Genomic DNA, 26,602 nt, shown 5'->3' with positions numbered 1-26,602 from the left:
TTCACTGTTACTGACCAAATTGAGTATTGTCTTGTCTAATATTTTTTTTCGTTTGATTGTTTTTTTCTTTTTTTTTTCATTACGAATATGCTTTTAATTGCAAGACTTGATTATGTTTGTATGATTTATTTTGGATTTTTTTATTATTATGCAATGTTTCTACAAGCAAATAATTAATAAAAGGAAAAAAGTAAGAAGCGTAAAAGTCTTATATTGCCTTGAGATGCGTAGCTTAAATTTTTTATGACTAATTATATTTCTTCTAAATTTTCAATGACTAAAATAAAAATTGAATAAAATTATGTTTTTTTGATTTAAAAGAAATTGAAGTTTTTAAATAACATAATTTTATTTATAAATTTAAGCATTTCTGATATCTCACTTAAGTTGCTCAGTAACAGAGTATGTTACATCAAGAATATCTTATAAATAAAGTCCTTTGTAGCACTGCGATATTGGCAATTGCTCAGTCGCATAGTTCTTATTTTAATCTCTAAAGTGATCACCGACAAGTTTTGAAAATTGGTCAGTAAAACGAAAATTCGCGCAGTCGTAAATAAAATTTATTTTCCAAATACTTGTTCGATATTATGCAAATTTGATATTGTAATTAATCAAGTAAATCTCTCACCTCCCCTACGTCATATATGTTTAACCAAAATAAGGAAAACATTCTCGCAAATTTGAAACCGTCATTATATATATATATATATATATATATATATATATTTTTAGCGGTTATATTCGTAAAAAAATGTATGGCTATATAAGTATACGTGTATAATAATCTGTGTTTTTATCCTAGAAAGTATAAACAAACAAAGCTAAAAGTAAATATAGCAAATATTTTACAAAAGGGGACGATTGTAATTCAAGGCTGCGCTACGACATTGTTTGTATTTGTTATATTTTGTAACACTGTGTATACGCAGCAAATAGAATACTGGTTAGAAAATTTTATTTAAAACGATACACTTTGTCATATATTATAAGATTATGTAGCAGTTATAATGTACTGACCAAATTAAATTTCAATAAATAATTCATTTGTTTATTATTTAAATCAATCATTTTACAATATCTTAGCAATTCAAGGTTCTTACGTATGTATAAAATGAATATAATTGCTTTGAGAATCAAATGAAGATCTATTTTTTTAATACAAATTAAGTAATTCAGTTGCATTTAAAATTATTATTATTATTATTATTATTATTATTATTATTATTATTATTACGATATTGTATTGTTTAAATTGTAAAAACAAAAAAAATAATGTTTAGAATTTGAAACGTATTTGTGATAAAGGAAAATAAATAAATTGAAATAATAAAACCTTATAGTAGAAGGATATAAAGGTCATTATTTTCTTAAATTTTCTAATCAGTAATATTAATATTACAGTGATATTACACATGGTTAAGCGGCATCTCGCGCTAGTGCGTGCATGTTTTACATTAAATAAAAGTCAAAGAAAAATAATTAGCTTTCTTAGTTATGAATTATATTGGCCGCAAAAACAGGGTGAAAAATATATATTATCCTTATACGTTGTTTTGTTTTCATGATTATTGTACAAAATAACAACAAAAAATATATAAAAAGAAAAACAAAAAGATGAAAAAAATCTCGAAAAGAGAATTATGCATGATTTAATAATAAGGAAACTAAAACCTTTTGTTTGATTTTAATAAATATTTATTTATAGGCTGTGTATTCGATATTTATATCAACCCTAAAATATATAAATGATAAATAAATTGATTTTGTATATAATTTTTTTTTAACCATACTAAGAGGTAAGTAATAATTTTGAATTTTATGTTAATGCATTTAAAAGGATGTGACACAATGTGATATATAGCATTTATATACTCAATATAAAATAATGACAATAATCCTTTATCTACAACATCATGCCACGCTTTTCGTAACGAAAACAATTGTTTGGTGATTAGCAATTAATGATCGTATTAAGTGTGATTCATAAATTTCTTGCTTCTTTCTTAAAAATATTGAAAGATAACAGTCGACACACATCGTAAATAATTGGATTTTAACCGTTATGTATTTTATACAATTATGTATAATTTTCTTTCGAAGGCTATTATTATATTAGAACGACCGAGATCTACTATATTACAATAATTATTGAAATTAAACTTGCATATTAGATATAATGATAATCCGGTTAGTTTTCATTAGTTTTTTATTTTTTAAGTGATTGTAACCTTTCCTTCTCTTTATTATCCCCCCGCTACACAACCGCCAAGCATTCACTGTGCGTATACTTCATCGTTTATTTAAGTAATTAAACGTATAACACAATGAATAAACGATATTAAATGTTGGATCAAAATGGCAAAAGATCTATACCAAGAGAAGCATGTGATATTATCGTTTGTTCAAAAGAAAAGAAAATGTCAAACAAATCGAAGAAATTGCCTGCGCTACGCGCGTTTGCGCGCATGTGTATGTACATATATGTAGGCATAAGCATACAATCGCGTGAACATACGCATATGTAGAGTGCAATAATGTTCCACTGTCCACATAATTATTTTAGAAAACAAACAAAAAAATTTACTTCGGTGTATGGTTCGTTTATTCGGATTTTTCTTTCGAATAATGAAGAAAAATCATAATAAAAATGCATACATTAAACGTTATTTCTTTCGCGATAGAAATATAATAAGCGCTAACGCTTGTTTTCATTGATAGAAAGCATTAAAAAAAATACTAATATTTCAGTATAAAATAACGAAGACGCATAATATTATCAGACATGTTGAACAAATTTCATAATGTAAAAAAAACTTTCATGAAATAAATACTTGATATAAATAAATTATGTTCCTTTTCGTCGTTATGCCTTGTACCAATTATACTATATTTGGTTTTTAATTACTTTTATAACTTTTACAACAAACACAAATTAGAAGTGTTTTGTTAACAAAATAATACAAAAATTTCGCCATCTCGATAAAATTCGAATTAAAATATTATATACCCTAATGTTATAATATAAATATTAAATTAAAACTATTATTTTACCATAACAACTGTGAATTAGCAATACTTCACTATCGAACAATATTTAAAAACTATGGAAATACGGAAATACATGAAATAGTTTAACATTCTCATACTTAAAAGAGAAATAAATAATATATTCTTTATTAGTAATTAATTGTAATAATTTTCCCGCTCAATTTACATTCAGTTATAATATATATATATATATATATATATATATATATAGAGTAACTTGAGATTGATAACAACCCATCAAATTTTAAACTCATATATTTTTAATACTTTATTGGAACTGTCGTATTTTCATCTTAAAAAAAAGGGAAAAAAGAACTAACAAGTACCATATGAAAAACTGTTTAAAGAAAAAAACACTAAAAACGAACTAACGATTTTCTCATGACATCATTATACTTCATACATAGTCGAATGTGTAGCAAACATTAAAAATCCGAAATATCACAGCTGCCTTTTTTTCTTTTTTTTTTTTTTTTTTGACAGGTTTTTAAGATCTGAAGAAACTCAATGATCAGCGCTTTGATCAAACACAAAAAATGTATTAACTAGCCATGCCAATCGATAGTTGCTAAATTGCCAAATATTATAGATACAAACGATTAATAAAAGCGTCTCACTGCCCTCAGTTTTCATACAAGTATATTTAAATTACATATAATTTGTCTTACTAAGGGTCGGTTAAAAGTCTGTTGAACGTACGCGTGATCTAAAGAAGATTTAACGTTAATATAGAATAGAACAGAAATATTAAGTATAAAACGTAAAGTTTTAGACTGCTAATTAACATTTTATCTTAAAACGACATAAACTGGATTTATATTATTGATTTTATTTAAAAAACTGTCGCAGACCTTAGTCAAGACTACCCGTTCGCAAGCTGTAATATTAAGTGAATAAGATGAATAGTTGCAATAAGTTAAAATACATGATGGAATTATTTTTTAAATCATTCTGCGCAATATTATAATATTCTACTAATATTCTACGCAATTTTCTCCCTGTTAAATCTTATTATAAAATGATGCTATTCTATGAAAATTAAATGCATGATATTTTTTAATACAATAAAAACATTATATTTACATAATAGATGGAGAATTCAAACAATATTAAATCGACATATTAATGCATTATTTCAGTACTAGCAGATTAATATGGACATTTTTAATTCTACATATGTCAGTATTAATTTGTATTTAGTAGTTTATTAGTCAGTAATAATTCGTATGCCCGAGTCATACAAATTTATATTCTATGATCTGTATTATTCTATAAAATGTAAATGTAAAAAATACATGTAAACTATTACTTTATACTGTAAATAGGAACAATGTTGAAAATAAAAATTAGAATAAAAATTAGTAGTTCAAAATCCATTTTATAATATTCGTATTCTATGTGCATTATCGATTAATTGATGCATTATGAATTATCATTGCCAAAACATGAATAAAATGCAATTTGAAATTTAAATTCATGATATAAACTTATGGTATGGTCATATTATTATTATTAGTTAAAAATTAGATCTTAAAATTAGGTATCAAGAAATGAAAATATCAATATTAATAATCATAGTCGTCAACTATATATGTAAGAATGTGATCGTTCAATGATTTGTAAAAATATTTCAATATGTAAAAGAGAATCTATTATTTTCGTGTAAATTAAACTACATGCAGGTTATAATATTAATTTTAATGACAAATTATTGAATACGTCAGACTTTGTAAATTAAGGCAATGAGATTTTATAGAGCTTACAGTACTTATTACTTACTCACTTATAGTAAAAATAATTAAAAATATGTAAAAATAAGTGGAATTGTTTTACATTTCTATTCGGCGATCAAATCAAACAATTTAATCTGATACGTAATTTTATAAATCACGGAGCGGATATTAACGTAATATATCGCCGAAAGGTTAATCACGTTCCACATTGAAACAAAATTCACTCGTTACGAAGGGGAGAAATTATTAATTAAAAATGATATAATGTACTCGATTTACTAGCTTCCTTCGAATTGCAAATTTTTTCTTGGGAAAAGATGCTTACAATTTCACTGAATAAATGCTTCCAGAATAATATTAACACAAGTTTCATGCATTACTTGATTGGCTGTGGGTAGAAAAGAAGCTGAGATTTGTTATATACCTCAAATGATATAAATTATTAATAAAGATTATAAATATATAAGCGTTTAAAAAAACTAATAAAATTATTGTTACTTGTAGTATATAATCTAGTATGTAGTGTGTAGTTGTGTCGACGCCGTAGCAGATTATATTTGAATTTCCGAGACTTTGCATTGTCAAAATAATTTACGAAGTGATATAGTTTAAGGAGAAATATTACATGCAGCTTTATTAATGTCAATACATATACTCACGTGGTTATAAAAATCGTAATATCAATAAAGATTTATGAAATCATATAAGTAATAATACTACTCTTACAACAATATCAATAAAAAACGAGTAAATTAAATTTTGTAACAAAATAAAATTTGCAGCTTTGCTATTAAGCATCGATTGTAAATTACTTTAACTATAATTATCGCATTTATTTACCATTAATATTAAATGAGAGTCAATACTATACTGAACAATATTATACTGCCACGTAGTGTGGTAATTAAAATTATACAATATACAATAAATTTTATATATTGTTTACATTTTAGGAAATTACTATAATTAAAAATAAAATATAAATATTTTTAAGTGAGTGAGAGAATTTGTAATTAATAACTTTGATCTGGACATCTCTTATGAAATAGTTTTAAGAAAATTTGTATTAAAAAAATTAGCGACAGTACTAGTAATATCTTAATTTTTAATTTTACTTAATAATTCGATAATTGTATTAAAGATTCTAAATATAGAAAATAAAATTACACAATATATGCAATGGACAGCCTGTATGTTTTAAAAAACTCAGACAATATAGCAAACAACTACTGGGAACAGGTTTTGATATTCATTTAATCAATTTTTTAATGACAAAAGTAAGTCATGAGGATACATTAAATGTTTCATTGATTAAAAAATTGTACATTGAAACTATAGAATTTTTTAAAATATTATGCTTCAACATCAACAATAAGTACTACGAGCTACTTTTACTAAACTAAACTGCTACTTTTACTTTTATTAATACTTTTTAATAGAAATAAATAACAATAAAATGTTTAAAATGGTTTCAAATGTACCTTGGCCACTTAATCAATCATCAGTTACTGCTCAGTATAATTTTAACAATCTTTCTCTCATTAGTAATACTCAGTCAATCAGTTATTAGTTATTTACACAGCCACATACCTGATATCAATTATAATATACACGCATAACGTGCCGACTATAATTTAATAATATAATAAACCAATAGTGACGCCACAAAAAATTATAATCCTTTAAGTATTATATTCAAGGAGCACAAGTGCTAAGTGTAATTTAAGAGTCAAATTAACTAAAGTATAACACCAACATTCATTTACGTATCTTAATAATCTTAAATTTTAGTGACGGCTTTTCGTCCATCTAAAATCAGCGACGGCCTTTCGTCCATTTAAATCAGCTACGGCTTACAAAGACGACGGCTTTACGTTCAACTAAAATCAGCGACGGCTTACGTACATCAAAACAAAAAATATATAACTGTTCGCAAGGGTTCACGATAGCCACAGATGATAATATTCATCTCTTATTCAACAAGAAATTGTTAGAACGTCATTTAAACGTGACACTTCTTAAAGACGTAGAGATTCACACCTCATGCTGCTGCGATTAATAAATTTCATCACCATGTAAAATTACTGAAGAAACTTCAGAGATTTATAATCATTTATAATCACCATTCATATAGATCTATAAACATTATTTATAATCATATCATTGTATTCAAAATAAAAAGAAAACCAAGATAAACTATGTGTTGAATTGAATAATTGCGTCTGCCATCACCCCTTACCAGCAATCACCCCCACCTAACATCATTGGGAGGTTTTTTATGTCTGATCCCAGATATTTTGGTCAAATATTTAAAATGGTTGATTTAAAGTATAACAGATTTTTAAAATTTTAAAAATTTTAAAAAAGATACATTAAGTAAGTCATAGACTTGATTATTCAAGAAAATCAGTTAGATTAATTATTTCAAAAAGATTATGTAAGCAACAGATAAGTTGAAAAGTGGAAATAAAATTTTAAGAAAATAATTTGTAAAATGTACATAATCATAGGAAAAATGGAAAAGAATTTCAGTTTTTTATAATTGGATATATTAAAGATTACGTTAGTATACAAGTTTCATCGATATATACTAATGATATAGATAAAACAGTAAATTCTACTTAAGTTTCTTATATATTAAAACAATATATAATTTTAATATATTTACAATAAAAATTTTATTTAAGTCTTATTTATGAATATAAATACATTATATGTGCATTTTACACATTTTTAATGAATATAGGTAAAAATAAGTTGTTGAATTTTTAATAGATTCTCCATAAACACACTGTTGAAAATAAAACGTTTTTATTGCTCAGCTTGCTTCCATAATTTGTGTTAGTTCTTCATTAATATTTATTAACATAAGGTTCCATCTGAGAAGAGAAAATATATCTAATGACCATACCTGGAAAATGGTAAATGTAAATGTTTAAGTATACGATCAATCATAAACTGTGATGGTAAATAAATTAGAATTAATTTAATCGAATGGACTTACTTTTGAAATTCCCACTCACGATTATCGAGTGGACAAACTTGTCTTGTTTTTAGCCATCGAGAAATACAGTGGAAGTGGAAAGCATGCTATAAAAAATATTTTACCGACATTTAGTTGCGTATGAATATTAATAAGTAAAATAATACATAAAACTCTAATGTATATTTGTAAAAATCATAAATTATTCGGTTGTAGTATAAAAATTCAAATATAAAAAGTAATAGAATATTATTAATTTCAATTTAATAATATTTGTATAATATTGATTTACAATTTTAATAAATTTGTTGTTTTAAATTAATTTTAGTAGACGTAAATTTATTTGAATATCATTTATAAAAACAATAATTATTCATTTATTTATTATTTTGTCAAAAGTTGTATTTACTTATTAGAAATATTCCAAATTATAATTTACTGTCTAATGATATTATTTATAATTACGTGCGAAACTTATCGATGCTATCTTATTTATTTATGTCTTTCGATAATTTTCTTTATAATCTCTCACTAAAAATTAATCCAGAAGAGACGTATCGATCGCAATGAAATTAATATTAATCTTAGGTTAATCTAAATTTTTAACTCATTGCTTTTATCACATAAATAATATCGCATGTGTATATATATATACATATAAATTTGGTAAAGATATATAAATATAAGAATTGACTTTCATTGTTGAGTAAAAACTATTCTTACATTACAAACTCCCCATGCAACTGTGCATTCTTCACTTGTAGCGGATGCTTGATTTGCTTGACATTCAATGCAAAGGTCCATAATATGGTTACGACAAATAGCACAATTATCAACGACAATATCTGAAACCAATGTATGATAGCAAATAAGGTTAAAATGTTTCCTTCTACAAGAATATTATAATTAATTAAGTATTTTTACCCCAAGCCCACAGTGCAACAGCATTCCACTAAAATAAAAAAATCTATAATTAATAAATTTGATAATTAAAATGGCATTTAAAAATATTATAGACATAACAAAATAATGAAGGTTAGGTACACTGTGATGTATAGATTTTAGAATTTTATTACACTTTACTGTATATCACTTACCTTTTTCACTTCGAAACGTTTTTTCTCCCCTTTTCCACTGCTAGATGTTGGTAAATCAATTTCTTCTTCTTCGACGTCCATCGCGGATGCCATATTTGCCTTATAATTTTGTTAAAACCAAAAATGCCGAGAACAATTCACACAACCTTCTTTTTCTACAATGGTCGCATACTGACTTGCAAAAGTTAAGAAGCAGACATCGTTTGAAGTAAGCTTCCTATGTTCGGTTGTAATTTACCCGTTTCCACGTAATTGGAATCGAAATTGCCAATTATTACAAAAGAATTTATTGTAATTTTAAGCAGCATCGATTCAAATGATAATAATCAAAATTAACATGAAGAAAAATGAAGACAAACTTTATCGAAACAATATCTGTCCCCGTCGACGGTCGAATCTGAAATGCCCGGATATAGTATGGAGGCCGTTCTCGCATAAGCGGGAAATGTTTCTAGGCTGTAACAACTTTGCCACACATACATATTTTTATGAAAAGGTCCCTTGGACCTTGAAAGCTTAACTCAACTAGATCTTTATAATTCGATCCCAATTTTTTTTTTCATACTCTCACACATCACAGTATTTTTGTCTTATTATGACTCGAGTAAATAATTCATTATATTGCTTTATTCAAGACTCATGTACGTATACATAAATATAAATGAGTTTTAAATAAATGTAGGAACCCTTGTAGTGTAGTAACAATCTTTGACATTTACCGCACCTACAGTAAATTATGTACAACCATGAGTTCTTAACTCTATCTTGATTTCCTAATTCATGCGATTGAATACATAAATGTAATAATAAAATTTCTTTATAGATTCGTTTAATGATATATTTTACTCCAGAATCTTAATAACGGATTTTTATTCATTTTAACTTGCATTCAGATAAACAATCGGAAATAATAAGAAATATCGCATCATTGCGGATAAATAGGAAACAACGCGCACGAAAAGAAGAATGTTGTTAGGTCCAGTAGGTTCTCCGATCTTAGTAGGTAGGCACCAGTGTCATTGTTCTGATAGGGATCATTATTATTACAATGTTAAATAAAACCCTACTCCTTTTATTAACGATAAAAGTATTAAGGATTGAAATTGTACTACCTCTCTACTAGGAAGGATTATTTAGTCTTATCCCGGATCACACCGATGCACTAGGCCTCAGGCAATTCTCTATGTTTTTTTTTATGTCGTTAAAAGCATACGGTTTTGTTTAAATAATTAAATTATATAAGCGCCTGGGAATGCGTGTAGATTATAAAATATTTTGTAATTAAATAACGGAAAGCGGACAATGAACAAATCAAGAATTCTCAATCACTTTTAAAAATAAAAAATAATTAATATATATAATATAAACATTATTGAAGCTATTTATTAATTTTACATAATATATATAATAAGGTGTTATCCAATTTGACAATGTGTTAATAGCATTTTTTAATTTTATGAAATAATATTTTAATAAGATATAGAACCATTATTTTGATTGATAAATTTATTCATAAAAGATATTGATAAAAGAAAAAAACATTTTTAAATGCTCGACATGGCTGTTCACACAACACATAACGTATATCGAATTATATTGTTGGAAAAAGATGTTTCTTAACGACCCCAAAATTTTGTGATCATATAAGATGCGAATAAAAAAAATGTACTTATTAAAAGTCTAAATAAACACATTGTTACATCGTATTGATTACATTTTCCAATTTAAAACTATTTTTTATCATTAGCATTAAGCATTATAATTGTACATATAATATATAACTGTACCTTACATATTTAATCAAATTCATAATACTTGGAATAATTTTCACCAACGTGTTTGACAGCCTATATTTTATATTACGTCATAATTTAACTAATATAATATTATGAGAAATTCATTAGAGTTTAAGATTGTTGTTATGCTTACTAATACGAGGACTCACTCCTGATTGAATATATTGGCATGTTTGACTTTTCGTTAAATCTAAATGTTTCATAGCGTTTGTTAGACTTTTAAATATAAATTTTATTTTTTGTATATTTATATTAAAGACATGCATATTGTAAATGTTAAAAAAAGGTAAACAATCATAGAATTATTGAATTTAAAAAAATTACTTTATATTCGCATGCTATAATATAAGAGACGATATTATATTATATTAGTATCTCATATTAAGTATTTATTTAAAAACTTTAAAAAAAAAATTTTGATTAGTAGTTAAAAGTATTTGGAGCAATGTGCCGGCAATTTATCTCTAAATGCAAGAAATATAAGTATTCTTTGAAAGTCATTTTAAAGCCGATTAATTGTTATTAAATTTATTTTTCATATTGTTTTTGCAATTTTACTACAGTCCGCAAATCGAGATGTAACGTAATATTTATTGTTATTTGTAAACCATAGGCGATAAAAACATTTGTTAAATAACTTTACGCGACTTTATACACTGTAACGCAAATATAAGTGTTAAATACATTGAATTAATAGCCCAATTATAATAAAATTTACTAGAATAATTCGTTATTTCGTAGAAATGTTTTACGAGGAAAACTGTTTACGGCACTTCGATTTCCAATAAATCTAACATAAGTTATCATACAGGTAATGGAGCAGAATTTCAACAAGACAACATTAAATGAAATTATTCTTACGAAAATAATGCAATCAATTACTTTTCCACCAATGAATGTCGTACTCACCATATGAATTTGAACGAATTTTATTATAAGTTAAATTATATGAATATAAGTACAATATAATCATATTATTTATAGGAAAAACTCAAATGAACTAAACTAAGTGTTGGTTAAAGCATGAAATGCTTCATACGAGTGTTGAAAATTTTTACGTTCATTGATTTTTGTATATACTCACATTAAAATAAATGCAAATTAAATATTTTTTTTAATTTACATTAAAACGATGCTTATTTTACCAACAAAAAATGTTTTTACATAAAAGTCTCTTTAAACATTATTTGACACATCTAGCTTCAAAATATGTAGAAGTCTGTTTCTTCGATCTTTTCTTCGAAATATTTTCAAAATATTTGATTACCTATCAATAAAGATAAATAGAACGGAAACTTAAATTATCCATTTTCGTTTAATACCTCTGATACATAAAATTCCAATACTATTTTGTATAATATTTGATAATATTATTATAAAAATAGTATCTCATCTTTGTTGTAAATGAACTACAATTACATATTACACAATTGTAACAATAATGTAGCTAATTTTTAACGAAATCAATCATTCTGCATATTATGTATTAAAGTATGTCAATTATATTTTAAGCTCGATTATGTTAAACAATTTTTTTATATATATCGATTATAATTATTACTTGAAGGGACAATACAAGTGCGTATCAATGGTGAAATTCTAATGCTGATCAAATATGAGATGAAAGTTCCACGCACAGTCAGGGGTTTTACCGATTTAAAAAAATTTGCCAATCAGCGTAAAGCATATTTGGGCCGAACGTGAAAATGTATTTATAGGATTGTTTGATTGGTTGGAAAAGGGCATTACTTAACCCTTAATTGAAATTTGAATGTAATTATCATCTGAGACGCATACTCAAATAATTTGATAATCAACATAACTCGTAATTCCTTCATACAAATATTATCCTCTTATTTCGTGAATCTTATTGACAATGCTCTACCGAAAAGAAATTCATTTCTAAATATTGCTATAAAGAATTTTTTTGCCGACAGTCAGATGGCGCTTAATTGCATTGACAATCATTTGTGTGACTGATATATAAGTTTAGGTTTCGTCTGGTTTGTTGCTTATAGTCCACACATGGCCAGCTCGAAATTTAACGGTTTTTCCAGAACGCACGTGTTTATGGTAATTTATTGCTTTTTCATTATTTCATTACTCCTGATATTCGAGCAACTTTGCCCCATTCCAATCTCTATTTGATTTTCTCGATCTTTCAATGTTGTGTTGTATTCCATGTATTCGCCGAATGCGATTGTTTTTCACACTTAAATGTTCCGATGAACTTATACAATTAAAGTTTGATTACGGGAAACTTGGTTTCATTTGAGAGCTTTAAGCGTTTGGTGCGATTGCGGATTACACGGACTTAGTAATGTCAATGCTTAATCAAATAGAAATTCTATAATGTTATAGACTGTATATTTTGATTATTTAAATTTATGTATACAGTTAAAGAACATTTTTGTGATAGATTTTAGAAAATAATGGCAATTTACATGGTGGTTATATTATAGTTGATTTTATTTGACAAATTCGATAATGTTGCATAGGATTCAAAGTACATAACATATTTCTTCATTGCGATTGAATTAGCTTATAGAAATGTTATCGATTCATGAAAGCTTTTTAATTGTTATTTCATTGAAGCGCTACTGTGCTAAGCTATTGTTGTGTATATTATAATATATAAAAGGTCACATTTCACAACAATGTTTATTCTAATTTGCTCGATATAGAGTGTTAAACTTGTTTAATAATATAATTTTTATACATAGCTCTTATTTCAATATTTCCCATCATTGCATAAAATCTCTATACAATTTAAAATAATATTCTTGTATATCTATTGTTTACAATTATTTTTACATTACAATTTTCAGTAATAATATATAATTAAGATGGCAAAAAGAACGATAATGGAAAATGTCAAAACTAGAGAGGACAAGGTACAAATGAAAAAGCAGCTTGGCTTATTAGAAGGCGTTGCTATTATTTTGGGAATCATTTTTGGTTCAGGTATAGTTTAAAACAATTTATAGTCTATAATTATAAGAATGGATCGTAACTCGATAAAACATAATTAATAATTTTGATATTATTAAATTTATGTTTGAACAGTTTGTATAAATTGAAAGACCTTTGTTTTAGGAATCTTCATTTCTCCAAAAGGAGTAATACAAGAAGTTAAAAGCGTTGGTTTGTCGTTGATTATTTGGGTACTATGTGGTTTATTGTCAATGGTTGGTGCCTTATGTTATGCCGAACTTGGTACCAGTATACCTCGTAGCGGCGGCGATTATGCCTACATTCATGAATCGTTTGGTAATTTAGCAGCTTTCTTATATCTTTGGGCAGCAAATTTAATTTTTGTGTAAGTGTAAAAGTATTTATTTAATAAAAATTTCTAATATAACAAAGAAATAGAAACTTTAAAAATCTAATTTGTCTTTTAGACCTACGACTAATGCAATTATGGCCTTAACTTTCTCGCAATATGTACTTCAGCCCTTTTTTCCTAATTGTGTCATTCCTGATGGTGGAGTTAGATTATTAGCAGCAGCAACAATATGTAAGAAATAATTTTGACGGCATTAAAAAAGCAGCCTTTTAATGAATTAAATTGCAACTGTATTTGTAATTTTGTTTTCTAGGTTTCTTAACATTTGTTAACTGTTATGATGTGAAGGAAACAACTAGAATGCAAAATATCTTTATGTTTGCAAAAATAGCTGCTTTAGTAATTATTATTTTGGCTGGATTAACGTGGTTGTTTATGGGTATGTAATATTATTTGTAAAAGAAATTTTTAATTTAAAAACATCTTATTTAAGATTGGCTACAAATAAATTAGATGATACAATTGAAATTTATTTAAATTGTTTCAATTTTAAAACACTTGTAGGACACACTGAAAATTTTGAAAACGCATTCGAGGATACGAATACAGATCCGGGAAAAATTGCTGTCGCATTTTATTCTGGTATATTTTCTTACTCTGGTTGGAATTACTTGAATTTCATGACTGAAGAGCTAAAAAATCCATATGTGTAATGGAACTTTACTTTCTTAAAAAAAATTTTAATTCGGAATGAACATTTCCTATTTTCATATATTTTTTTAGAAATTTACCACGTGCTATTTATATTTCACTGCCATTGGTAACATTGATTTATGTTTTGGCCAATGTTGCCTATTTAGCAGTTTTAACGCCAGAAGCAATGATAGCTTCGGAAGCAATTGCAGTTGTGAGTACACAAATCATGTACCATAAATTAATTAACATAATGTAATTGGATTGTTTCTCTTAATAGACTTTTGGCGATAAACTTCTTAGTTATATGTCGTGGATAATTCCATTAATGGTTGCAATATCTGCCTTTGGAGGACTGAGTGTTCATATAATGACATCGTCGCGAATGTGTTTTGTTGGTGCGAGAAATGGACACTTTCCTGCTATGCTCAGTCATATAAATATTGAAAGATATACTCCAACACCAGCTTTAGTATTTTTAGTAATAAAAGCATTGATTTTTTAATTTTGATTTTTTTTCTAATTTATTTTTAATAAATAACTAGTATGTAGCAGCAATAAAATAACAGAATTTAAATTTTTTTAGTGTATTTTGTCACTCGTTATGTTATGCACAAGTGATATTTTTGTACTAATAACATATTGCAGTATCGTAGAGTCAACATTTATTATGTTTTCTGTTGCTGGAATTTTGTGGCTCAGATATAAAAAACCAACAATGGAACGACCTATCAAAGTAAATTTAAAGAAGAGAATAAAAACCACCATAACTATTACTACAAACACTATATAATTCATATTACGATTTAAAAATTAATTATATTAATTTTAGGTGTCGTTATGGATTCCTATTACTTTTGTATTGATATGCGCCTTCTTGGTATTGGTACCATGCTATGAAAGGCCTTATGAAGTGGGTATGGGAGTTCTTATTACTTTATCTGGGGTTCCTGCATATTTAGTTGGGGTAGCGTGGAAGAAAAAGCCTCTGAGGTTTCAAAATATAAATGGTAAGTACTTATAACTGGTCTTTCTTTTTTTTAAATAAAATAATTATATGTAAATTTTATTTTTACCTATTAATGTGCATTAATATTTAATGTAAATTTCACTTTTCACGTGATATTTGAATAATATAAAATTTATACAATATATTTATTATACAAATTTATTTTTTGCAATGCAATTATTTAATATCAATTTTTAAATCTCATTGTATTTTTTGTAGCTAAAATAACGCATGTTATTCAAAAGTTATTTATGTCAGCTCGAGAAGAAAGAGATGATTTTTAAAAGGTGTATAATTTCAATATTAGGTAAAATATTGCACTTTCACAGACTGATTAGACATTAAAATTATATCTAATTGGCAAAACGACATAATAGTAAACGTTTTATGAAGATATGTAACTGGTGAAGTATTATAATTTTTATAATATACAATGTAAACAACTTTGAAATTGTACTTGTACAAATTTCACTTATTAACGTCGAAATTATGTTTATTCGCTAATAACATTTTTCATATTACATGTTGAAGGATTTAAGCTTTGAAATTTTGTTTGTAAAAATTTGTATAAAAAAATGGGCACATTAACTGATTATTGGTAAGTTAAAATGACTAAGCATCATAATAAAATATGATTGAAATTTTTTAGAGATTTATACAAAAATTCAATAATTTTTTATTGTTTACCGAAAAAATTATGTTTTCAAAAATATATATCCAAATTTGGCTTTCATATTTTTTATGAATGCATTTAAAAATTTATAGGAAAAAACTTAATTCTATTTCTTGTATCTCGAGCAAATAAAAAAATCATTGCGTGTTTATTTAAATGTTACCGTGTTGTGCCGAGTATTAGTCAATAACTTATTTTTCATTTTAATTATAACATTATTATTTATATTTATGATACATGTTTATTTAAAAAAACGAAAGAAACAATTAAAAAAATTTACTTATTTAATTTATATAAATAATTTTTCGAATTATAAAGATACTTAAACAAAGATGTACTTAAATAATTATTATATAAAGGTTCGTTTGTATACTGAAATTATTTTGTAAATGTAATATTAATTTATGTATAAATATAATTTGTAATAGTTAAATTGATTTGTTATGTTAACAAAAAATTAACAAAATGAATAATGTATAAAAAAAAATTATACATTAAATATTAGATTAGGGAATTCAAAATTATTGTAAGTGTACGAACAGTAATAGTAAACAATTTTTATACCATTTCTATTCAAAGTATAAATATAAGTGATATAAATAGTTCGTGTACAATACAATTTGATAAATATATCTGATAAAATGTAAATCTTGCAAGTACTCAGAATTTAGATTTGTTTATTTAAACTCACATAAATTTATAAATTTTTTTACACTTCCTTATTGAGATTTAAAAGTACTGATATTACTTAATATTAGCTCCATTTATTCAGTTTTGTACATTAAAATTATCATTTTGGATTATTATACTTTTTTCAATTTTTTATACTTTTTTATTTACAGTATAAGCCAATAATTATATATTACATATCAATTATTGTAATTTTTTATATCTCAATAATTTAATGTAATAACTCATAAACAAATGTTAAATTATTTATTGTTTATTGTAGACAACTTAATTATATTTTATGCATTTCAAATTTTTTCAACAATAAATTGATTAAAAAACTAATACGTTACTCATGTAGCTATTTTTTTTATAAATTCAATGGATATATCATAATACATATTAAATAGAGCACGTCTAATTCTTTATATTAGTTTAAAAATTTGACAGTTAACCTTTTGATTAATGATAATATAATAGTGATATAATCAACATATCTATTAAGACTTGTCTCAAAAACTTTGAAATATTCTAAAAAATATTTTTTACGTTTTAAAATTTAAAATAATTTTAAATTCTTAAAAATTTGTAATACAACGATATTTAAACATTTTCATATTGTACAATAAAACGTTATAGTCATTTCAATACAAATATATTAATTAATATACATTAATATTTCATGTCATTTTTATATTTTTGAAATTGAACTCATAACACAACACTTTCTAATTTTAAGAAATATATTTTTGCATTTGTATTATAAAATTTATAGTAACGGAAAATTATATTTTATAATAAACTTTTGTGTTAAGCATTTTGTACTATTTATTATACTATTTATTTAATTTAAATTATTCAATAAAAACTTAATAATATTTTCTTTCCCTTGAATATAATAAATCACATTTAATGTAATTTTTTTCTAAGTAATAAATTAAATGTAAAATATTCACATGATTCAATTTTTAATTTAAATAAATATACAATTCAATTACTTTTCATACATTTCAAGCATTTCAAATCCAGTGAATTTCCTAACTAGAACAATGAGTTAAAAAAGAAGCCAAGTGCTTATTTTATACTATTATCTTCTATAAAATAATTTCAGAATATTTAAAAAGTATTGAATGTATTTTTTGGAAATGAATTTATGGAATTTTGTAATAAAAAATATTTTCGAAATAATTATATTAAAAATATAAGTATAAACATACTGCTATACATAATAGATGAAATAATATCATAAATGAATTAAAACATAAATTCATATCTTAAAAATTAAAAATATACAAAAATGTTAAGAAATATAAATAAAAAATTTTCAAATAAATTTTAAAACTGCCCCTATAATTTATTTCATTTACAAATTATCATTTATAATTAGTTAATTAATTAATTATGTGATACAATCTTTTTGTAAATAATTTGATAATAAAAACACTGAAATAAAAGTATTGTAAATTATTCTTTTTTTTTTCTTCATTTCCATACTGAATATAATAAATCTTTTATTACATAAATGACTTTTTAATGGTACATTTGTATTACAAATTGTAAAAGTCTTAAAAATCATTAGATATAAACAGTTATATTAATTTTTATTATTTGAACTCTAGACAATAAAAATCTTGATAAATTATAATTCGTTTATTGTAATACAATTTAATGTACATACGTTTAAATTAAATTATAGATGATTTTAATATAATTTGTTTTTTCTCTTAAGAAATGTTATCAGAAATCAAATATACCAATTATAGAGTTAAAACTATGATTAATAAACAACAACATAATATAGTAAAACTTAAAAGATTACAAATAAAAGCTGAATAAGTTAAAAGTATATTCATTTATAATTTATATTTTATTTATATTATTATTTGTACACAGTTCATTAATAAGCATATTTAGTCACAAGTAAATATAAGGAAGATCTAAGAACGTAAAAAAAATACATTCATAATAATTTAAAAAATATTTTTACTCTCCATGTATGTAAAACTTCACATAATTTTCTTGATTAAAGTAATATCAATTTAATAACATTTTATATTGTGAAAAAGTGTCATATAAATTTCAAATTTTAATATTTTGTTTTTATTGGAATAATTTATTTATAATTCAATTTGCAACACAAATATAAGAATATAATAACATAATTTTTTTTAATCTAGCTCGTTCTTTTCAACACCTTTTTCAAAATTTTATCATTCGAATGCATAAAATTTTTGGTGGAATGTGGTATACATATAGTACATGTAATACTGTACACTAATTAAAAACAATAATTATACCAATAAATATTTCGTTTGAATTTTCTTCTAATTTACAAGAGTTGGTACGATTTTACAATTATTTGTAGGAAATAGTAATTAGTGAATATCTTCAGGATTGAACATTCCCTAAAAATTTATAAATATAAATATAATAACATTTTTAATCGATATCATTAAAAAATATATATATAAGAAAATTATTTTTTAACTATTTCAAAATATTTATTTTGGATATAATTTCACAATGAGCATCATCGCTTAATTATGATTTGAATATAATATTTGATATTTCAATGCAAAATTAAAAACTATACTATATTAATCTTATTAGTTCCATTCTATTTCATAAAACACATTATAAAATATTTATTTTTATGATATGTAATTAAGTTGAAAATATGGAATATAAATTACCTTTGCACGTCTTAAAATAGAATCTTTACTTGCATCATATGGATGATCTTTACTTGGAATTTCTAATACTGATGGAATAGGTTGGGTATGACTATCTATCACATGCCGAATCATTTCTGCAATCTAAACCAGACAAAATAATATATAATTAAAAACATCTATCTACATATATATATATATATATATATATATGTTACATGTCATGTTAAATTTTCTAATATAATGCATTACAGGCTTTATGCTATTGTTATATAGAATTTAGAATATTGCAAAAAAATAAGAATAAAATAGATAATTTTAATTAAACAGAAACTTAAAAAGATATCATAAACATATTTTACTTAATAGAATTTAAAGCTTACATTTTGATTTATAAGGATAATATCAATGTCATCACGTTTAATAAATCTTTTAAAAGTTTCTTCTATATCACCAACTGCCGTGTCTAAAATAAAATATTATTAAGATATAACGACTAATGTAAAAACTACGGTATTTGCATTAACTTTTTTTATATAAACTAACTTTTGTCAACAACCATAAAATTTGCATGACGATGTTTATTTATTTCTCCAACACCTCCTAAAAGAAATCCAACACAAGTATCCTGCAAGTTAAAATTAATTCTATTTAACTTAAAATTTATGAAAAAATAAGAAATATAGATCGAGGTACATGGCAAAAAATAATTTTAATGACATACAAATAAAGATTGTTTATTCCTTCTCACCTCATCGCCAATTACAGCTAAAAGTTTTCCCTTGGTTTGTTATTAGCAATTGTGTTGACGCCCCAAAATTGATTTTTATTTAATAAACGTATCCACTTCCTAACAGATCTTGTGATTCTTTTAATGTAGATCAGCTGACTCGTTCGTCACGCCTAATCTAAAGGCTTATTTTCTATATGTCTAACATAAAGGTAAGTTTTTAATAGAAAATGTAGGTTAAGTTTAAGTAAATCATGAAGCTGACATTAAACATAAAGTTAAAGAGGCTTCTACTTTTAATTATATTTTTATAAGCAATTTTGAAATAATGATTTTAGATATAATTCCATATTACTGATTAATTCTCATTTTAAACTGGCAAAAATAGAATACATTATTTGTTAAAGTAGTAGTAATAGTAGAACAACATTAATTTGTATTTAAAATGTATATATTATAATAAATATTTTACAATATAAACTGTTGTGATATATATTGAATTTAAAAATCTAAGAGTTTGAACACTGAAAAGACTGAAAGAGATAACACTGAGACAAATATTTCCATCAAATCAACCACAGCATTTATAAATTTAAACAATTAAAAATAAATAATAATATATCATTCAAATATAATAATATAATCTCCATGATACTTGTTTTATTATATTATATTTATATTATATTATAATTATATTCTCATAATATCAATTTATACTTTATAAATCAATTTATAAAAAGTCACTTTAAGCTCTTTCATCTAATTTCATAACTATTATTTATCGATAACTAATTATCCAATATTGTATTAATAGTTGAGTCTGGTTTATTTTTACGAATTATGTACAAATGATTAATTGAATTATACGTCGAAAGTGTTTTATTATTTATATTATCGTGTATTGTCTTTATAATAAATTTGCAGTGCATTTTATGTATTATTCCGATATCGTGAAAAACTTACAATGATTTTCAATTTAAATTTATTTACGCATCACTACTCGATAAAGGCGATTGTTCTGCATTTCTTTTTCTCATAAAATTTAATTATAAAATCGAAAAATATATTCATATTTTTAGAAAAAATTCAAATATCCAATCGAATAATTCAATTTATAATATTAATATATAGGTAATTCGTTGCTAATGGTAATATAATCGACACAATCTTTTATTTATTGAAATTATCATTATCATTTATTTTTAATAATGCATATAATTAATTATTCTTCTTTCAATAAAATTAATTTAACAATCTCTTATCTACATCGACAATCTTAAATTAAGCCAAACAAAATGCTTCTAGCAAGATATCACGCTTGCAATTAATTATTATCGCATTTACTTAATCTATTTTTAAAGGTGCCAGTGTATGAAATAGAATTGTAAACATTTTATCAATACTCAATATTTAAAGATAATAAAAGAATAATAATCATAATAATAAATTATCCGATTAAGAAGTAAATATTCATGGTAACATTTATTTGATGTGTAGAAAACAATTGAAATTCGTTTCATGAAAATTTATATAATGAACTTAATAAATAATTGAAAAGAAATGAGAAAGTAAGGAAAACAAGATGATACCTTCATGACTTTTTCCTTGTTCACCCCGCTTAAAATATAACTTTGTTTATAAAAATTGATAAACTACAAGAAAATATTGTAATAATTAAAATATGCAATATACAAGTTAATTAATCTTTCTTTTATTAATGTGAACTTATTCATACATACGCATGCCAACCCATATATAAATTATGTTTATATATGCATAATAAATTTCTAGTCACGTGTTTCTTTATGGTATTCCACCCCATTATAAATCTTCAATAATTGTCGTTTAAAAGTATATTTTATGTAGTAATATTATATAGTTATTTTATGTAGTACTTGAAGTATATAAATTAATCGTCTTTTATAGAATTCCGTTGATATCATAAAGTTATAATATTATTTAAAATTCATTATCATTAATATAATCTTTAAATAATACTCAAATACCGTCTCAAATATTCAAATAATGAAAATTACTTGCTAATCTGTTTAAAAGATACAAAATTACAAAACCAGTTCATTATTTTGCAAAATTTAAATAGTACTAAGTTTTGAAATATTATTTAATAATCTCATAATAAGTTCTTTAATTTATAAACATGATTCAAAATTATATAACCAGAAGTCAAAATGGTATGTATTTATCCATTCACATTCTATTGATATTTAGATATCTAATTTGGTTTATTAAATTTATCAAATAACATTCATTTACTTCATTTATTAATGTCAATTTTAATATTATTTGTATTTTATTAACAAACTCTGTATTTTACAGATATGAATTTTGAAGAAGCAATAATCTTTCATATTATAAAATGCAATTATAAGATACTTAATTACTCATTTAAAATTACATGTAATAAAAGTAAAGAGAAATCCATTAAAATTAGGAGTGCAGGAAATTCATTGTTTATAAAGAAAAAGCATGAAAGAAATGATCATGAACTAATTTGGGAACTTTATACTTTAAGTATAGCTATAGCTGAAATTGATTCAGAGGAACTTGCATGTGGTTATGCAAATAGATCTGCAATATTAAAACATTTTGGAAAATATAAAGAATGTATGAAGGATATTGACAATGCACTAAAAATTACTACATCAAATGCATTAAGAGTGAAATTATTATGCCGTAAAAGCAGGTGTTCTTTAATTTTACAAAATGGTTTGTATTAATTAAAAAATTTGATTATCTTATATCCTATATTTTAAACTTAATTCAAAATTATTGAAATTAAATTATTAACTTGAACAATTAATACATTTTACTTTACTTTTATAATATACGTATTTTCTTTCTTATTGTATTCATGTTTTATTTAATTTTTATTAGATAAACAGAGAAATTTTTTAGAAAAAGCTAAATATTGGTTTAATAAAATTGATGGAATGGAACAGAATAAATTAGCAAAATTAATTGAAAGTACAGAAGAAACTTTAAATAAAGAAATACATCCTGTTCTGAAGCCAAAAAAGAAATATAAAGTTCAATGTGCCAATGATACATTTAGTGTAAGTTATTTAGAAAAATTTGGTAAATGTCTAATTGCTTCACGTGACATTAAACCTGGAGAGTTTATTTTTATGGAAAATTCTTATGTGGTAGCCCATAAAAAAAGTAAAACATATGCCTATTGTAGCCACTGCTTATCTATTACATGGACTGCTATTCCATGTAATAATTGTTATTTTTACATGTATTGTAGTGAAGATTGTAAAAGTATAGCTTGGCAAAAATACCATTATATAGAATGTTTTTTAAATATGCCTGTTTATTTTCCAAAAAGTTATTTAATTCATCTTAGTATGAAATCTCTTATATTAGCACTTAATGAAGTTGGTGGTATTAATAATTTAAAACATGTGGTTAATAATATTAATAAAAATGGAGGTAAATTTTTTAATTCTTATGTTTGAAACTTTATGATCATATTTTATAATTAGTTGAAATTAAAATTACATGTCATTAGATAATAATTATGAAATATTTTATTTCAGATAAGAAAGTCACAGATTTTGTAAATAATAAAAATATTGACCACTTCAGTTTTTTATACTATTTTAGTTTAGATTATTCACTAATGAATTCAATAGATGAATTTGATCTATTGATAAATTATGCCCATACCTGTATTTTAGCTACTGTACATTTATTCCAAACTACAGAATGCAAAAAACTTTTTAATGGAAATAATCAGTACTTTACTGATGAGTCACTACGAAATAAATATACATGTTTTATTGGATCATTACTTTTAAAACTCGTATTAATATATAAACAAAATTCTTTTCTTGTGAGTATACTAGATTACTAAGTATTTTTATGATTGAAATAACAAGCTTGTGTATTTCAGTTTAATCAAATATTAAAAAATTAAAAACTGAAAAATTCTATTTTATGAATTATTAAACTTTTCTGTAGGTATCAGATTATAATAAGTATTGTAGGCATAGACATCATCCATTCAACTGCCCATGTGTGAGAGGAGCATGTATGACACCATTTTGTAGTTTTATTAATCATAGTTGTAATAGTAATATAGATAGATTTATTGACAATAATGGAAAAATATTCTATTACGCTCTGCATCCAATAAAAAAGAATTCACAGGTATAATATAATAATACAGTATACTTATAATAAATTAGTACATTTATTTGATTTTCTTATTTACATATTTTTTTAGTTGTTAATTAACTACCACCTAAATTATTATGAAGAGGAAAAGGTCATTAGACAACGAAATCTTCTACATATATTTGGATTTATATGTAATTGTATACCGTGTGAAAATAATTGGAATTGTAGAAATGATACATTTCTAGAAATATATAATGTGAATATACATAAGTAGTTTAAATATATATTAAAAAATCAAATAATTTTGCTGATTAAATTGTAGATAAAATTATTTGATAAAAAATATTAGATCAAATTTAAATATTTCTTACAAAACATCGCTCATAAATATTGCCTATTTTAATTTAAATTTAATTTTTTTAGAAAAAATTCAAATTTTCAATTAAATATAATGTTTGTTAAATGTTTTATTTACAGAAGTGTCGTCAAAAATCTACTAAGTTAAATTTATTATTTTTTAAAAATCTCGAATTTATACAAAATCTTTATTCTCATCGTAAAGAATGTAGTGAAAAGGAATTCCTTGCTTTTAAAAAGGATATAGATATATTATTTAAGAAAATAATTCAACCAAATGATGCTATTATTATTATAGTTCAAGCTCTTAAAATGTTGATACATAAATATTATGGCAATAAAATTAAAATATCCAAAAAATGTAAATATGAATGCTAATTTTATGTATATTTGAATAAAATTTATTATTAATTTTTTATTTAAAATTATTTTAGTTTACATATATATATATATATATATATATTAGAAATTGCAAATATTGCAATGAAAGCAATTAAATATTTATTCATAAAAAAATACTGCTGAGCAAAACCTGTCACTATTTTATATAGTTACCTGTTCATTAATTTCTTTCGGTATTACATCAGTTTGTTAAGCAATCAAATAACTACTTTTTACATTTCAAATAGATTATTAAGTTATATGTTTTTTAATTATTTTAAAATATTTTGAAAAACGCTTCTAGACCAACACATTTTATTTATTTTTTAAATACTTGAAATAATGTATGATAGCATAAAGACAAAATACTAATAAATATCATGATAATCAAAAGATTTATAAAAAGTATTTGTTATATTTATATATATTTATGAAGTCGAATATTCCTCAGTCATAACTTGATAAATGAAAAAAAAACATCTAAAACTTGAAAAATTACACTTTATAATTAAAAATAAATATTCACTAAAATATTATTTGAATTAATGACTTGGGCATGAAATTAAAAATGAGTTTTCAATTTTTAATATTACACTGTTCAATAATGACGGACGTGTGCTTAATGTACTATTGAATTTCAACTTATTCACTTTTTGTTTTTTATACTATTAAAAATGTAAATATTTTAAAATTGTTCCAGCAAGTAAATAACATTAATTTGACCGACTTATTGACATTTTAATCGTTGAAGATCAATAATCATTTAAGGGAAATTAATTTTCAAATTTCAAAAAACTTAAAAATATTTTTCCATTATGAGACGGATATATATTTGAAGTCTTCCATCATTTTGAATTTATCACAAGCACGAAGCTTAACAAAGGTTATTAATGACTTACGCATGTGCAGTATTTTGTATGAACATTTTGAGGTTAAAATATAGCATTTTTTCCAATATTGGAACAACGCTAGATTCTTGCCAATTTTTTTGTAGTAGGGAAGATTAAGATTGGATTAAGATTTTCTTTTAAAGTTCTATAATAATTTATAAAAAAATAAGAGAAAAGAGAGTTTAATTAGATATGCATGTTTGAAAATTCTCATCAGTAGACTTTATTATTTAATGAAAAAATTACGATGGGGAAAATTAAATTGGGTTGAACATTCTCATATACTTGATTTTATCTGATTAATATTTTGGTGGTGGCAGGGTTGTATAAAATATATTTTGTACTTTATGTGATTAAAATAGTTACTTTTTAATTCGTACTTTCTAATAATTATACAATAAAGTATATTCAGTATAATCTCAACAATTAATATAGCTCA

The 26,602-nt window shown here is 23.8% G+C and overlaps 4 protein-coding genes and 1 long non-coding RNA gene across 5 annotated transcripts; 3 read left to right on the top strand and 2 right to left on the bottom strand.

The window, feature by feature from the left end:
- Positions 1 to 7,531: 7,531 nt before the first annotated feature.
- Positions 7,532 to 9,278, bottom strand: Roc1a (Regulator of cullins 1a). The gene is made up of 5 exons (XM_011498364.1): positions 8,865 to 9,278; positions 8,692 to 8,719; positions 8,491 to 8,612; positions 7,789 to 7,874; positions 7,532 to 7,695 (listed from the first exon to the last, which is right to left on the bottom strand). Exons 1-5 carry the CDS (start codon positions 8,955 to 8,957, stop codon positions 7,683 to 7,685), a joined length of 342 nt encoding a protein of 113 aa, XP_011496666.1. The 5' UTR covers positions 8,958 to 9,278; the 3' UTR covers positions 7,532 to 7,682.
- A 3,360-nt stretch (positions 9,279 to 12,638) lies between these two features.
- gb (solute carrier family 7 member genderblind) lies at positions 12,639 to 16,077 on the top strand. The gene is made up of 11 exons (XM_011498353.1): positions 12,639 to 12,733; positions 13,489 to 13,624; positions 13,757 to 13,979; positions 14,062 to 14,177; positions 14,260 to 14,385; positions 14,511 to 14,655; positions 14,730 to 14,853; positions 14,920 to 15,120; positions 15,226 to 15,375; positions 15,472 to 15,649; positions 15,868 to 16,077. Exons 2-11 carry the CDS (start codon positions 13,507 to 13,509, stop codon positions 15,930 to 15,932), a joined length of 1,446 nt encoding a protein of 481 aa, XP_011496655.1. The 5' UTR covers positions 12,639 to 12,733; positions 13,489 to 13,506; the 3' UTR covers positions 15,933 to 16,077.
- Positions 16,078 to 19,175: 3,098 nt separating this feature from the next.
- On the bottom strand, positions 19,176 to 21,987 carry Vha14-1 (V-type proton ATPase subunit Vha14-1). Its single transcript, XM_011503741.1, has 6 exons — positions 21,982 to 21,987; positions 20,414 to 20,443; positions 20,209 to 20,290; positions 20,046 to 20,128; positions 19,684 to 19,806; positions 19,176 to 19,395 (listed from the first exon to the last, which is right to left on the bottom strand). The coding sequence occupies exons 1-6, from the start codon at positions 21,985 to 21,987 to the stop codon at positions 19,366 to 19,368; spliced, it is 354 nt and encodes a 117-aa protein (XP_011502043.1). The 3' UTR covers positions 19,176 to 19,365.
- Positions 21,988 to 22,550: 563 nt separating this feature from the next.
- On the top strand, positions 22,551 to 23,395 carry LOC105365533 (SET and MYND domain-containing protein 4-like). The gene is made up of 4 exons (XM_011503729.1): positions 22,551 to 22,584; positions 22,826 to 23,119; positions 23,288 to 23,313; positions 23,387 to 23,395. Exons 1-4 carry the CDS (start codon positions 22,551 to 22,553, stop codon positions 23,393 to 23,395), a joined length of 363 nt encoding a protein of 120 aa, XP_011502031.1.
- Positions 23,396 to 24,528: 1,133 nt separating this feature from the next.
- LOC105361232 (uncharacterized) lies at positions 24,529 to 25,114 on the top strand. Its single transcript, XR_912826.1, has 3 exons — positions 24,529 to 24,565; positions 24,642 to 24,791; positions 25,013 to 25,114. It is a non-coding gene; the product is annotated as an uncharacterized LOC105361232 (long non-coding RNA).
- The last annotated feature ends 1,488 nt before the right edge of the window (positions 25,115 to 26,602 follow it).

The sequence above is a fragment of the Ceratosolen solmsi genome, unplaced genomic scaffold, assembly GCF_000503995.2.
Source record: "Ceratosolen solmsi marchali unplaced genomic scaffold, CerSol_1.0 scaffold10, whole genome shotgun sequence".
NCBI lineage: Eukaryota > Metazoa > Arthropoda > Insecta > Hymenoptera > Agaonidae > Ceratosolen > Ceratosolen solmsi.
Note: the sequence above shows the minus strand (reverse complement) of the source record. Positions and strands in the feature narration are given on the sequence as shown.

Coding starts and splice junctions, on each gene's coding strand:
- Vha14-1 (XM_011503741.1), bottom strand. Junction 20,291..20,413: donor TAGCTGTAATTGGCGATGAG/GTGAGAAGGAAT, acceptor TTTAACTTGCAG/GATACTTGTGTTGGATTTCT. Junction 20,129..20,208: donor TTTTATGGTTGTTGACAAAA/GTTAGTTTATAT, acceptor ATTTTATTTTAG/ACACGGCAGTTGGTGATATA.
- Roc1a (XM_011498364.1), bottom strand. CDS start 8,957: ATGGCATCCGCGATGGACGTCGAAGAAGAAGAAATTGATTTACCAACA. Junction 8,613..8,691: donor TGTTGCACTGTGGGCTTGGG/GTAAAAATACTT, acceptor CATTGGTTTCAG/ATATTGTCGTTGATAATTGT. Junction 7,875..8,490: donor TTGCATGGGGAGTTTGTAAT/GTAAGAATAGTT, acceptor TATTTTTTATAG/CATGCTTTCCACTTCCACTG.
- gb (XM_011498353.1), top strand. CDS start 13,507: ATGGCAAAAAGAACGATAATGGAAAATGTCAAAACTAGAGAGGACAAG. Junction 13,980..14,061: donor GCAGCAAATTTAATTTTTGT/GTAAGTGTAAAA, acceptor TTTGTCTTTTAG/ACCTACGACTAATGCAATTA. Junction 14,178..14,259: donor ATTAGCAGCAGCAACAATAT/GTAAGAAATAAT, acceptor TTTGTTTTCTAG/GTTTCTTAACATTTGTTAAC.
- LOC105365533 (XM_011503729.1), top strand. CDS start 22,551: ATGATTCAAAATTATATAACCAGAAGTCAAAATG. Junction 22,585..22,825: donor TATAACCAGAAGTCAAAATG/GTATGTATTTAT, acceptor ATAAAAGTAAAG/AGAAATCCATTAAAATTAGG. Junction 23,120..23,287: donor TTCTTTAATTTTACAAAATG/GTTTGTATTAAT, acceptor AATTTTTATTAG/ATAAACAGAGAAATTTTTTA.